This window comes from Panthera uncia, chromosome D1 (genome assembly GCF_023721935.1).
Source record: "Panthera uncia isolate 11264 chromosome D1, Puncia_PCG_1.0, whole genome shotgun sequence".
NCBI classification, from domain to species: domain Eukaryota; kingdom Metazoa; phylum Chordata; class Mammalia; order Carnivora; family Felidae; genus Panthera; species Panthera uncia.
Genome location: NC_064808.1, coordinates 1,316,887 through 1,332,239, shown reverse-complemented (window position 1 = coordinate 1,332,239; position 15,353 = coordinate 1,316,887). Strand labels below are relative to the sequence as shown.

Sequence of the window (15,353 nt, the reverse complement as noted above, 5' to 3'; positions counted from 1 at the left end):
TCTCCCTCTCTCCCTCTCTCTCTCTCTCTTTCTCTCTCTCTCTCTCTTTCTCTCTCTCTCTCTTTCTCTCTCTCTCTTTCTCTCTCTCTCTCTCTCTTTCTCTCTGGCTAAGACTACAAGCCTAAGTGCAGGGTATGTTAAGTTAACAAGGATGTTTTCTATTAGTTGGGAAACTTACAGAAGTTCATTTGGTTGTTTACTTCAGGCGTGTTTTCGGTTTACCTGCTTTTGCATATTGAATCCAACGCCGTTGCCTTCTGACGGTGAGGAATGCAATGACAGACTGGATTAAAAAAATCAGGGCAACATAAATGAGGTCCGGACTATGCCAGGGCTGAGGGGGTGGAGACCTAGGCATTTCCTGCGGGGGTATCCTGACTGCTTCTTAGAGAGACGATTCCTTTGTCCTTTCTGATGGAGTCTCAAGCCAGAACACGATCTGGTCGGTGCTCTGGAGGACCTGGACTTGTACCTTGGGGCTGATTGGACTCCGTCTTAGGTCGACAGGGTAGGATCACCATCCCTTACGCTTACGTGAACTGTGAGATTAAGAAGAATTACAGGCTACAGTGAAATTCTCAAGTCTTACAGAAGCGTCTCGTTACATTTGACTTAATTTTCGTCATTCGGTTATTCCATGGGAAGACACTGAGGATCTTTGACTTGACTTAAGATAGATCACGTATAGAAATTTTGGTTATGTGAAGGGTGACCGTATTCCCCAGTTTACTCCTTTGTCTCTCAAAAGTGACCCGCTTTGAAGTTATACGACTACTCTAGCTATAGACCAAGTGTTTTAAAATTAGGAATTTGGGGCGCCTGGGTGGCTCAGCCAGTTAAGTGTCCAACTCTCGATATCAGCCCAAGTCATGATGTCTCAGTTCTTGGGACCGAGCCTCGTGTTGGTCTCTGCACCAACACCACAGAGCCCGATTGGAATTCTCTCTCTCCCTGTCTCTCTGCTCCACCCTTGCTTGCACTCTCTCTCTCAAAATAGGTGATTAAAAATAAACATTAAAAAAAAAAAAGCCCACTTTCCTTCATACTATGAGTTCTCATTCTAATGAGAAATAACGAAAAATTGAGAGGGGGCCGAACAATACATCCCTGTTAAAATTTTTTTTAAAAAAATAGGAATTTAGTTATAGTGGATAATTTGCCGCAAAAACTAAGAATTTTTTCCCCGTGAAAACAATTTTTTTGTTTGGGGTAAAAATCCGTTAATAGGGTTGTGAGGTATCTTACATAAGTAAAAGCAAAGCATTATTTGTATAGTCATAGAAATTTGCACGCCAATCCAGATTTACTTTAAAAAAAAATTTTTTTTTTAAACGTTTATTTATTGTTGAGACAGAGAGAGACAGAGCACGAACGGGGGAGAGGCAGAGAGAGAGGGAGACACAGAATCGGAAGCAGGCTCCAGGCTCCGAGCCATCAACCCAGAGCCCAACGCGGGGCTCGAACTCACGGACCGCAAGATCGTGACCTGAGCCGAAGTCGGACGCCCAACCGACTGAGCCACCCAGGCGCCCCCAATCCAGATTTAGAATCTTAGACTCAGTTAAAGTGTTTAGCCCTAGATCTGAACTGCTGTATTCTTTTGAAATTTTAGAATATTCTTTTGCCTGGGGATCCATTTGTATTTTAATATGATTGCCTTATAGACTTAGGAGAACCTTCAAATGAGGTTGAAGGTTCTCCAGATGAGGCTTAAGACCGTGATTTTGATGTTAAGCTAAGCGTACCAACATTTAAAACAAATGAATATTTCTCAAACCTGCAAATTTGGTAGTCCTTGTGACTTTGTATTTTTGTTTTAAATAAGCATTTTTAAGTTTATTTTTGAGTGAGAGAGACAGAGCACATGCAGGGGAAGGGACGGAGAGAGGGATACACGGAATCCGAAGCAGGCTCCAGGCTGTCAGTATAGAACCCAATGTGGAGCTTGAACCCACGAACTGTGAGATCACGACCTGATCCGAAGTCGGACACTTAACCGACTGAGCCATGCAGGCATCCCGTGACTTTGTATTTTAGCTAGTTGGGATTGCTAAACAAAAGTAAATCATTTATGGCAATGAAGACTGACAAGTGGAACTCTAGTTCGTTTATGTCACCAACTCTAGATTCTTTTTCCTTATGTGAAGGGGGAAATGTTGAGAATGACTTGATTTGTTGGTCTCCAATCAAGCAATAGAGTGATCTGTAAGCACGTTGCAGTTGTAAACACTGAGGGAGACCTTAATGGGTCACACACTGGGTGTTGCACATGCACATAATTGTGTCCTCTCGACAGCCTCTCAGTCAGCACTGTCTAGGCTGTGGGTGTCGAAACCGAGCTTACACAGCTAGGAGGCAGTAGAGATTAGGGTTCAGAACCAGGTTACTGTGTGTCTTCGTTCTAGATGCTGAGTTCTGGCTTTATTGGTGTTTAGTTCTCAAAATAGTTTCTTTCCCATTGTTTGAACTCATCTTTTTGTTATTCTGTCCTTGATTTAGCCCTGTGTGTGTGTGTGCGCATGTGTGTGTGTGTGTGCGTGCATGCGTGCGCATGCGTGCACAAGTGTTGTGTCGGGTTTAACATAACTGCTTTGTCATCGTGTCACCAAAAATAGTATTAAATAGCACATGGCCTCACATAATTGAAAATAAAGTGGATCATTGTATCCCAGGAATCCGTTAATTTGAAGTGGTGTATGAAGCTCTTTGGCCTGTGTTCTCAAGAAGGCATATAATCACTCCACAGTTACGTCTCGTGCCGGACGCCGTTTAGGGCCCTGGGGCCACATAGTGAGCACCATCGAGGAGTGTTTTTACTTTCCCATTTCTGGGCTGCGTGTTTCTCGGGAATGCTGCTGCACCGCCGATTCTGACTGACTCTGAGCTAGCTGTTGATTGGCCACTCTTCCAGCAGCAGCAACGGTGATCTTGAGCTGCGCAGGTGGAAATGGCAGCCGGAAGTGAAGTGGTCATTGGTGGTAGGGAAAGTTCACCAGGGTCTCAATTTCAAACGTGCAAAGATTCTAATCTAAGACAGAACCAAAGGAAATGAATTGGAGAATCTCACATACACGGTCTCAGAAAAATCAGACTTAAAGACAGACTGATTTCCCACAAACTCTTGATTTACAGAAGATCAAAACTCATTCAACAACTAATGAGTGTCTGGCAAGAATCTCTCAAATGTCCCCTTTTGTACTCTGCCCACGAAAGCAGCCTGCCCTAAACCTTTAGTGGACCCCTCTGTAGCTCGCTGCTGTCTGCGTGTCCCAAATTGCAGCTCCTTTGCTATTCCCGAATACACTCAGTGTCTGGTGTCTTGAGCTTGTCCTCCTCTCTTTTAGGTTCACATTGCATGGTGTCAGAAGTGGGATCTGAAGGTGCCAGCTACGGGGGCACTGTGACTCCTGGGATCGAGCGAGGTACTCACATTTGAGCCTTTTGTGCTCTTTGCTTCTACGGAGTCACCATAACTTTCCGTTTGGTGAGTCTTCCCCAATATCAGGCTCCCTTGTTTTGGTTGAACTCTCAGACTTTGTTCGGGATTTGTCGTACTCTTGTTCTTAATCTGATCATGGGATCCCAGTCATCTAAATGGTCTAAGAGTGGCCCCCTTTCAGGAACCCTGGCCAGTTTTTCGTTAAAAGATGATGGTCCTTCCTCATACCCGGTGTTGACAATATGGACCAGTCTTGCTAGGAAAGGTAACTTGGAGCCCTGACCATCATTCTGGGAAACCTTTCATCTCTTCAGACTTGTTTTTCTCCCAACCGAGTTAGAAAATTAAAACAGTTCAAGTGGGATAGTTATTTTCGTTGGTATCTGGAGGTTTCTAAACGTGTTCAGAATTCTAAAATTGCACCTTTACAAAATATTGTTTCCAAAGTGACTGAAGCAAATAAACAACTAAAGGTGGATAAAAATAAAGTGTTAGAGGCTTCTTTCTTGGTGCTGGCCAAAGTTCCCTCCTACACCACCCCCCCCCTCCCCACTGCCCCACCTCCTTACACATCCCTCTTTGCCTCATCACCCTTCCCCTCTATCTGAACTTTCTTTCCTGTCACTGAAACCTCACCATCCTAACCCATTAAAACCTTTCCTTTCAAAACTGACTTTGTGAGGATGCTGTTAAACCACCCCAAATTTCCTGTACCCCGTGGATAAAAAGCTGAGCTTAGGGCTATAATTAAGGTCTTTCCCAAGGTAACTGAGGATCTTTGTAGATTTGTGGAATTCACCAATCTGGGCTGTGGTCTCTGTCCGTTAGTTGACATGCCTCTTGGAGAAGGTCAAGCCCAGCGCTGGATGAATGCTGCTAGTTGGAAACCCCCTGAACGGTCTCTAGGGTTTAAACTAGACCAGCCGCCAGCCCTTTCACATGACCAAGCTTGTAGTGTATAACCACGAGGCTACACGAAGTCATCTGTGGGGCTAGCCCGTGGACTAGACTGAGATTCAGGCATGCACCCAGAAGCCAGCTGAATCCGTCCATGACTGTTACGTGACTGTCCGTGACTCCAAGTTGTTTTCAAGGAAATTCCAAGCTTCCCATAGATGTTGAGTCCACCCAGATGAGCTCTGACTCCATGTTTGTAAATGGGACTAAGTAAGGACTTAACACTGTTGATCAAAACAGCCGGTATGGGACGGGCATGGAGGCTCCACAGCGGGTGTGACCTGCAGGGTCACGTTAGCGTTGCAGACAGTCTGCCCACTGGAAAAAGGGTTGCTCTAAATTGAAATCCAAACAGTTGCAGCCCCCCAAGGAGCAATGGCCAAAGCCACCCCAGTGATGGGACTCTGAGGACACATGGGGATTATTCCCCAGCCTTGTGGGAGGGAGACTAAATAGGATGGGAAGACTGCTTTCCAGATTGGGGACCAATTTTCTCACTGTATCAGTTAACACAGGAACCACCCTGTCAGTGCTCAACCCCAAATTAAAGTGTCCCTTCTTTATATAATACGTATGTTCCGACAGCGGGGCTCTCAGATGAAGTACCATACGTTCCTGTTTCTTAGCCCGTATCCTTTCGTCTGGGACCTTTGCAAGACAACCAACCATTTCTTCTCAGTGATTTAGCTCCCGTACATTGATCTAGGATGAGCTTTCCCGGAGATACACATTGCCTTTTTTGTTCCTTTCCCAAAGCGGAAATATTCCTTGAGGTCAAATCCAGTACTCAGGAAAATTTCAGCGCTCTTTATTGCAGTCTACAAACCAAAGATGACCAAACTTTGGTCTACATCCCCTGGTACCCCCACTCTTTGGGCAAAGCCCTCAACAGACAGAGGCAGAATTCATAATGCTCCTCCCTTTAATAATCCAGATTGATCTCTCAAAACTTCTTCCAAGAATAAATCAACATCCTATAAATAGTAAGAGGCCTGGAGCACCTGGGGTAGCTCAGTTGGTCAAGCATCTGACTTCGGCTCAGGTCATGATCTTGCAGTTCGTGGGTTTGAGGCCTGCGTCGGGCTCTGTGCTGACAGTTCAGAGCCTGGATCCTACTTCGAATTCTGTATCTTCCTCTCTCTCTCTGCCCTTCCCCTGCTCGTGCATTCTCTCTCTCAAAGATAAACATTAAAAAAAATAAAAGGCCTTATCAGGGTATAAGGCTTATCATAGATTATAAGAATTCGTTATCCTTTGTACTAGTGCTTGTAATATCCCTATTGTACGAGTAAAAAACCCCTCTGGCCAAGGATGGAGATTGGCCCGGCATGTTAAGACAGTAAACACTAATCCCTTCACCCTGTTGTCTCTGATCCGTACACTGTTGGTTGCCATTGGATTCCAGACTTCTTTTTTCTTGTTTAAGGTTTATTATTTTTGAGAAAGAGAGAGTGGGGGTGGGGTGGAGACAGAGGGAGAGACAAAGGATTTGAAGCTGACGGTAGAGAGCCCAATGTGGGGCTCAAACTCCTGAACCCTGAGGTCGTGACCTGAGCTGAAGTCACACACTTAACCAACTGAGCCACCCAGGCGCGCCTGGATTCCAGACTTCTTAATGGCCCCTTTATGCCACACTCGAGAACACCAAACCTGATCCCGTTGTTTGGGATGACCAAAGTGACTTCTTTAGGATTTTGAAGGAAGCTGGTAAGTCCGCCTACACTTGGACACCTAAATTACCAGCTGCCCTTTTTCCTTTTTGTATATGAGAAGGAAGGGGATACTCTTAGACTACTTACCAAAAATGCAGAGTTGTCCCAGACTCCTAGGCTCCTGTAGCCAACAGTTCGATCCACTGCCTGAGGACGTCCCCGCGGCCTCAGAGCTCTGCTGCCACCATTCATACTAAAGGCTACTGCAGAGGTAGTCGGCGTCTTCCTCCACTCTTTATGCTTCAGGGCTATTGAGGCTCTCTTGGGTTCATACCGTGCTCAGTGCCTTGCAGCGAGCTCTTCCCTCCTGTGAGACCCTCTTACTAACCGCCCCTCATGTCACTCTTGCTTACTGGAACCATCTCAACCCTGCCTTCCCTTCTCCCTCCTCCCCTGATGAAATTCCCCATGACTCTCTGACTTGGACGGATCAGCTGTTGACCCCTTGTGAGGTGTTCCAGGAAGCCCCTTGGACAAACATTGATCTTTCCCGGCTAAGTGATGACTCTTACCTAAGCTGTGAACATGCTGTATTCTGTGCTGGGTGTGTGATGACACTTGTGTGTGGGGCACGTGATCACAATTTTGAGGTTGGTAAGTCTGCACCTCTGCCTTTGGCTTCTGGAGCTAAACAAGCTGAATCACATGCCTTCACTTGAGCATGCATTATAGCCGAAAGCAAGACAGCAAACATGGATACTGACATCCAACATGCCTTTGGGGTGGCCCATGACCTTGGAATGGTAGGGAAACAACAGGGCTTCCTCACTTCCAGTGGAGGTAAAGAATGGCTCTTATTCCGGTGAAGAAATGGGCAAAAGACACGAACAGACACTTCTCCAAAGAAGACATCCAGATGGCCAACCGACACATGAAAAAATGCTCCACGTCACTCATCATCAGGGAAAGACAGATCAAAACCACAATGCGATACCACCTCACACCTGTCAGAATCGCTAACACTAACGACTCAGGCAACAACAGATGTTGGCGAGGATGCGGAGAAAGAGGATCTCGTTTGCATTGTTGGTGGGAATGCAAACTGGTGCAGCCACTCTGGAAAACGGTGTGGAGGTTCCTCAAAAAACTAGAAATAGAACTACCCTATGACCCAGCAATTGCACTACTAGGCATTTATCCACGGGATACAGGTGTGCTGTTTCGAAGGGACACATGCACCCCAATGTTTATAGCAGCGCTATCGACAACAGCCAAAGTACGGAAAGAGCCCAAATGTCCATCGACGGATGAATGGATAAAGAAGATGTGGTGTGTGTGTGTATATATATATATATACACACACACACACAACGGAGTATTATTACTCGGCAATCAGAAAGAATGAAATCCTGCCATGTGCAACAATGTGGATGGAACTAAAGGGTGTTATGGTAAGCGAAATTAGAGAGTGACAGGTGTCCTGTGACTTCACTCATATGTGGAATTTAAGGTACAAAACAGATGACCCTAGGGGAAGGGAAACAAAAATAACATTAAAAGGGGACAGAACAGGCCCGGTCTTAAAGTATAGCAGTTCTTAACCACCGCTCAGTATGCCCACCTTGCATATAGTAGGAGATAGCAGGGGAGTCTGCTAATAATCTCAGTCTTGCTTAAAAGAGCTACTGTCCCAGCCACTGTTTTCCTGGCTCTTTCAGGAGTTGGAGAGGGTTTCAGGGAGGAGAAGGAAGGCCCCAGTGCCCAGTGTGAGATTTTCTGGGGGCACTGAGCACATGGAGAAAGCAAGAGAGCCACAGTGGCTGCTCCTGTCCCCAACTATCCCCACCTTTGCCCCTACTTCTCCCACCCCCTCAAAGCTTCCCAGGAATTGAAAAAAAAAAAAAAAAAAAAGATTTAAAAAAAAAAAAAGGGACAAAACAAAAGAGACTCTTAGTATAGAGAACAACCTGAGGGTTGCTGGAGGGGTTGTGGTTGGGGGGATGGGCTAAATGGGCAAGGGGCATTAAGGACGATACTTGTTGGGATGAGCACTGGGTGTTATACGTAGGGGGTGAATCACTGGATTCTACTCCTGAAATCATTATTGCGCTAGATGCTAACTAACTTGGATGTAAACTTAAAAACAAGAATGGCTCTTGTGTCCAGAATCTGTTGGCCGCCATAATGCCACCAGCAGCTCCAGCTGTTGCTACGTGTTGCAAGTCTGATCCCCTGGAAGCCAAAGGAGTCTGCCTCACCGATACCCCTGTGAGAAATGCCACCCTTACGAGCTCCGCTGACCAAACCTCTGTCGTGGCACAGAAGACGACCCCCCAGCGGGGACCTCAGGTGTGAGGCAGGGAAGTACAACAGCCAGCCTCTGAAAGGGAAAAGCAGGGTTGGAAATCTAAAGGCTGTTGGTACCACAGAGAGAAGGGACTCTGGTTTGGACCCAATAATAAGCTGATCCTGCTAGAAAGTCTGAAGTTTTCCTTTTTGCCCCCTGTGCCTGAGTTAAACCATTGGTTCCCTGAGAAATGGTAACTTCTGTGGATCGGTATTGGTGGAAAACATCAGCAGGGCCATAAAAAGTGCTGTCTTGCTTCCACCTGACCCTGAGTATAGCCCAGGGAAGCCTGTTTGCACCGCCCCGGGAAGTTGTGATTTTCCTGCTGGACCATTCGAGCCCTGGGAGGTGAATTTCATACGTTTGCCCCACCTCACGGACACAGACATTTTCTAACGATAGTTCCCGTCTTTTCACGTTGGATTGAAGCATTTCCACGTGGAAAAACGACTGCCTCTTCTGTGGCTAAAGTCCTTTTGCCAAACATTATTCCCGCTTGGGGAGCACCATGGTGGCCAGGGGACCCACTTCGCTTGACAAGTACTTGGACAAGTCTGTGCCATCTGGCCAATTCTACAACATTTTCGCTGTGTTTATCCTCAGACTTCAGGACTGGTCCAACGTATAGAAGAATAACGATCCAGGTTGCTAACTTAGTTGAAGCCTCCAAATACCTTGGCCCAAAGTACTGCTCCCGGGTCTTCTAAATCTCAGATCTGCTCCTTCCAGTATTCATAAACTCTCACCTTTTGAAATAATCACAGGACAGACCATGTATTTAGCTTCTGCTTCCTTTGACCCACAGCTAAAGAAAGGGCACATATTTTGGTTTTGTAAGGGTCTAATTAAATCCACCGGGAATCGTCGTGTCTGTGGTAGAACGATCTTTCCACAGCAAGCTCCCTAGAGACAAAAGACGTCACACCGTACAGCCAGGCGAATTCATCTGCTAGAAACAGCATCTCCGTAAAGATTCACTCCAGCCTCATTGGAAGGGCGCCTACCAGGTGGTACCGACGGACCCCTGTGCCACCAGGTTCCAGGAGACAGACTCCCGGGGTCACACATGCCGTCTAAAAAAGCGTGAGCGGACCTGCACCCCATCTGGTGACTTAAAGCTAAAAGTTTTCGAGGACTGAAGCACATGACACTGGGAGAAGACAACCTACCCCAGACGCTCGGGCCCGGCCTGTGGAGCCTCCCCTTTCACGGTATTCGGTATCATTCAGCAACCGAATCCTGCTTCAAGTTGTAGTTGTCCTTTCGCCGGCCTACTCGCTGCCCCCTCCTTTGCCTGTAGCACGTTCCTTGTTTCTCACCTTACAAAAACTCTTTGATCCCACCACCCCTCTGATGGTTGGATTTGCACCGGAGTTAACACTGGGGATAAACCTGAATGGGTGGTCTGGCCATTTTCCTTAGAAGGATGGCAAGGGCTTTCTAGCAGAGATACGGGGTTTTCTTCTGGTACTTTCGGAGCTGTACGTATTCTCCCTTCTGGCAAATTGGCACCAGCCGTTACGGCATTCCGTTCGGTGCTCCTCACCCATAAAGGGATACCCTTCACTCAAGTCCGTGCGTTTACCCAAGGTCTTTTCTCTCTTTCGCAAACAGTAATGGGACTGGCAAAACTTGAGGCCGCCTCCCAGTAGACTTGTAACTATACAGTGGTGCGTGACCCAGAAGACTGGGAGTACATTCCCCACTGGAATCTAGAAGACGCCAAGGTCTTCTCTATCGGTGTGTCTCTGGTGGGGTGTCGAAAATGATAAGGGCACTGGGAATGGGAAGCTGACTGGTCTCCTTTTGGTGGGAACTTCATTCAGCATGCCTTCTCCCTTGGAGATCCCCAGACCTCCGTCACCACCTCCCCTTGCAGCCGTCATACTCACCTGGTAACCCACGTATATTGAAGCTTAAGACATTCCTATAACCGTCTCCACGGTGCTAACCAGTTGTCACCTGTTAGTGTGAGTGAGTATGTTTTTAATCACGAGGTCTGTCTCATCCTGGGGAAAAAAACTAATCTAGCAAAAGGGTCCCCCTAAGGCCCTGTCTTGAGAAAACACTAGTTATTGTTTTCTATGTGGCAGAAACATACATTCCACACTCCTCCTGGAAAGGATGCTGTGGTGTCATTGCCCCCGTTCCTGATGCCGAAGGCGGGAACACCCCTCCGCCCGCCACTCCCGTATCTAGTCTGGGTTCTTTCTCCTGTCTTTTTTTTTTCTTCTCTCTCTCTCTCCTACTGTCTTGAAAGAGCACATGGTAACAGGGGTGGATACAGTTTTGGGTGGTTGCCCACAAATAGCCCAATAGTGGATAGAGAGGGATTTGGATATGCCTTTGCCTGAGCCTTTCCCTTGGGTTGGAGTAGCAGAGTTTACAAAGGCAACTCGGAATCTGTGGTTCTACCTTTACTGCTCCTTTGAGTGCTTCTGAACATCAACGGACCCAGACAGACAGTCGCAGAAGGTAGTCCTGAGCCGTCTCCCATAGTAGCAGGGAGGAACCGGTGCCCTGTTTGGGGAAGAATGCTGTTTGTATGTTAACAAATGGGGAGAATAACTGAAGAACTAAAAATAATGAAATGTAGGGGCGCCTGGGTGGCTCAGTCGGTTAAGCGTCCGACTTCAGCCCAGGTCACGATCTCGCGGTCCGTGAGTTCAAGCCCCGCGTCGGGCTCTGTGCTGACGGCTCGGAGCCTGGAGCCTGCTTCGGATTCTGTGTCTCCCTCTCTCTCTGGCCCTCCTCCGTTCATGCTCTGTCTCTGTCTCAAAAATAAACATTAAAAAAAAATTTTTTTTTTTTTTAAATAAAAAAAATAAAAAATAATGAAATGTAATATCAAACTGTGAACTGGAATAAGCCAGGCCCTAGAGACCTGGGACGTTTTCAGCTTCCTAAATCACGGGCAGCGAGGGAAACCGGCTGAGGAGTTTCTCCAGCCAGTAGCCATAATTGGACTTCGGGCCCTGGGTTTAACCCTCTCGCTGAAGTTTGTGCTGCCTCGTATCAGGCAGGGGCCTTCCTCCTAGACGTGTGTACAAACTAGAGTTCTCTTCCTTCCCAGGACTTAGCCTGAAGCTCCACTGGGAGGAACGTGGCTGAGATCCCCCATTTCGTGACTTTTTTGTTCACATGTGGCCTGACGCCCTCTGGCCGCGTCCCTCCTGTGAGGACAAACATCTGGGGACGGTCTTCCTGGGTTCTGACGGGCACCGTCCACTCACAGCTAAGGACAGCTCTGAGCAAGACCCCCGTACAGACCAGTTGACCGGCGCTGCCTTCTGTGGCAGAGGCCGACCACGGGGACGCCCGGCAGGATCGTGTCCTTCGATGGGAGCGAAGGTGTCGGGTGGGGAGTCTCACACGTGCGCCCTCAGGAAGACGGACCCGAGGACTGTCAGGCTGACTTCCTATAAACGCTTCATTTCCAGAACGTGGAAATGGCCTCCCACCAGTGAGTGTCCACCAGGAATCTCTCCCCGTCTGTGAGCCGTCCGGCTTGCTGCATGGCTCCCGACTCGCTTTTCCTCTTTGTCCTCTGCCGTAAAAGCGGGCGCCCCAGACCTCCGGTGGACTCACCCCTAGCTCTCGAATTACAGCTCCTCTGCTTTTCCCCAGGAGGCTCTCTTTCTGGTTTTGGAACTTGCCTCGGCTTGTCTCCTTTCTTTTAGGTTGACAGACCCGAGTCCGCATCGTCCCAGCCGGGGGACCTCGGTCAGGCGGTTCGCCTTCCCAGCCTCAGTGTCGTCCCCTGCCCACTGGGGGTGTTCGCTCCCTGGCAGAGTTGGCGTCGGGCGTAAACTGTAGGGAAGTGCCTGTCGCCACTACTCGAGGCGTTGGGACCAGGTGTGTGGTTTGATGGGCAGCTACCGACTCGGGGTCGGGGCTGGAGCCCGTCCGCTGGGCTGGCGGTGCCGCTGCTTCTGGAGAGCAGGCCCCTCCTGGCACTCAGCACGCGTGTGGCCTCCGGGGTGCTGGCGGAGACACCGCCACACGGTGGAGCCACGCTGCGGTGGGTGCCCGCGGGGAGCGAGGTTGGCAGGAGGTGCGGGCGTCCGTTCAACCCAGAAATCCTGCTGTTGGCGTGGAAATAAAGAACGGGGGCCCCGGGCAGCCGCACAGATGACCGCGTTCGGACAGACGTTAGCGAAGGCGTGTCGTAGGGAGAACCGTCAGGACTCCACGGCTGGCACCTGCTAGGCGGGCGCCTCAGCTCTTAGGGTCTGGCATCAGCTGTCACTTTGCAGTCTCCCCTGTCCCGAGGTCTGCGCTCGCGGAACGGAAGCTCGGGGCCCTGCGCCGGCCGCCACGTGCACCTAGCGAGCTGCGGGGGGGCGGGGCTGAGAAGCAGGGTCGCAGTGGGCGGCTAGGAAGGGCAGGGATTCACATTATTGTGGGGTGACTGGACTCCACGGAAGGTGGTGGGGACCAGGAAAGGTCTTTAAAAGTCACTAATGTGGGGGCCGTGAGGCGGAGGGCCGTTGTGGCCCGCCCCCGGGGCACCTGTTGAATTCTCTTCCTTCTGCTTTGCATCCGCAAAAACAAAATCACCTGAGAAAACGCAGTTGAGTTCAATACAAAACGCTTGCAGATCATAAATTCTGGCTATTTTTCTTCAGTACAAAGTGTTCAGTTGCTGTTTTGTTTGAAGCATTGTGACTGAGGGGCTCGGGCTTTGCTCTAGTACCTGAGAATAAGACGTTGACGGGCCTGGCCGTTGACAGGTTGCTGCCCTGGTTCGGAGGGAGGGGGAGGAGGAAGAGGCGGGGGGGGGGGGGGGGGGGTATGGGGAGGAGGGAGAGGGAGAGGCTCTGAAGTGTGTTTACTGTGTCTGAGATTAAGGAACGTCACCACCTCTCTTTAGCTGTGCATTTAGATAGGGTTTTGAAATTTTATTGAGTTCTTTTTAAGGCATAAACGTCCTGGAACCTAAGTTTAATATTTAGAGGTAGAAATTGACCTGATTTGAAGGTAACCCTTTTCATATGTGTCTTCTGAGAGTGGGATTGGACTGAGACTGTGATATCACGCTTTTGCACAGACACTGCCATGTTTAGTGTGGGAGTAAGGGAACATACAAAATAAAGTTTAAAAGTCATCCTGTGATTCAGAGTGTGCGAGACAGCATAAACACCAGCAAATGCTTTGACTGGTTCCAAAATAATTGGCTTAGCATCAACACATGTCCTTGTTGTTAAAGCTTATTATAGAGAAAAGGCAAATGAGGATTGATTACTCTTACTCTGAAGTCTGGTCATTGTAGCACCGAAAAGACATTTTTTTGTGAGTAGAATGTGCCTACGCTGAAATTGACAGGTCCTTAGTGTATGATTTGATGAGTTTGACAAGTGTATGTGTCTAAGAAACCAAAGAAACCGACACCCCATTCACGATCTACAACATTTCCATCAGCCCAGAAAGTTCCCTCCTGGTAGACCCTCGCCCCCACAGACGGCCGCTCCGATGGGCACACTGGCGGAAGGTTCTCTGTGAATATTTGATGTTAATTGTTACAACTCTTTTTCAATTCGTAGGAGGTCACAGCCTTCAGATGGCAGATAACAGGTAAGCCAAGACGGACTTTGTTGGGATTTCTGTTTTGGTTGATGAACACGAGCCAGGCTGCCCGTCCGTGAGCACCAGCGGCAGCTCTGGCTGATGGCTCCTTTCCCCCCCTGCATTTGAGCCCATGAAAACTTGCTTCACGCGTGGGAAGTGTCTCAAATACTGATCCTGGGACACCTTTTGTGGGAAGTGGTCGTTTTGCTCTCTGGGCCTTCGCGCCTCCCAGGTGAAGTCCTGGCCGCCTTCCTCACATCGCACGCCCCCTGGTGTTCAAGTGAAGAGTTTTGTTACGTGGCTTGTTCTGAAGGTCTGGTGTGGTGTTTGATGTGGTTTGATTTTGGTAAGGGAGCTGTGTCCAGACGTCTCTGACACCTGTCGCACCTATTTTGGGGAAGTTCCATTGTTTCTGGAGACGTTCTGTGGCCGGCTCACAGAGCCACTGAGGGCACCGTGTCCCAGAAACCCAGTAAGGCAGCTCTCCTCTGACCCCCTTAGCGGCCGACCAAGCTGTAGCGGGATGCTGGTTGCCTCGCGGGGTCGGTTTGATGGTGGGCCGCAGAGTTTGGGGGAAAGGAACTGGAGAAGCGTAAACTAAGACGCTTCGGCCAGGGCTGGAAATCAGAGCTGCAGGGTGTGGCGTGGAGGTCGGGGCTGGGGTGGGGGTGGGGGGTTAGATGGTAGGATTTTTTTTTGAGAACAGGAAAGCACCTCGTGGATAGCACCTGTGCGTCCGTAGCTGTGCTCTGTCCTTGCGGAGGTCCCTCTCCCTGCGTTAACTAAGAGAGTGCCCTGTGCTGTCTGTCTCCGGAAGCTCCTTGCCAGCGATACTTACTGCACACGCTGTCTCAGTTTTCCAGATGCTGTTCCCTCAGACGCCTTGGAGGCTGCTAGAAACGCAAGTAATACAGGTCAGTGCGCCACCCGCGGAAAAGGCGACAGTTGGAGAGTTTGTGTGCACGGCAGGGCGTCCTGCACCCTCGACCCATTTACCGCGATAACACAAGCAGTACAAGTCCAGGGTTACTGTGCTTCAAAGACGTGGAGGAGTTAGAGTAATTGAAGTGGAAATCGGTACTTGGTTTGTTTCATTTTATTGGCTTTATTATTTTTTTTAATATGTATTTATTTTTAAGAGCAAGAGAGACAGAGCGTGAGCAGGGAGGGGCAGAGGGAGAGGGAGACACAGAATCGGAAGCAGGCTCCAGGCTCCCAGTTGTCAGCACAGAGCCTGACGCGGGGCTGGAATCCACGAACTGCGAGATCGTGACCTGAGCCGAAGCTGGACGCTTAACCGACGGAGCCACCCAGGCGCCCGTATTTTATTTTATTTTGTTTTTATTTTATATTTTATATTTTATGTTTTATTATTTATTTTATTTTATTT

At 48.8% G+C, this 15,353-nt stretch overlaps 1 protein-coding gene across 5 annotated transcripts in view; it reads left to right on the top strand.

The window, feature by feature from the left end:
• The window catches only part of NAP1L4 (nucleosome assembly protein 1 like 4), a 52,826-nt gene that overhangs the window by 10,187 nt on the left and 27,286 nt on the right, over window positions 1–15,353 (top strand). For 2 of the 5 annotated variants that reach the window (XM_049615463.1, XM_049615452.1), the window contains exons 2-4: window positions 3,345–3,422; window positions 13,939–13,969; window positions 14,819–14,877. In XM_049615463.1, coding sequence (XP_049471420.1) covers window positions 3,356–3,422; window positions 13,939–13,969; window positions 14,819–14,877 — 157 coding nt within the window. In that variant the 5' untranslated portion in view covers window positions 3,345–3,355. The other 3 variants (XM_049615474.1, XM_049615507.1, XM_049615494.1) reach the window with 3 other exon arrangements.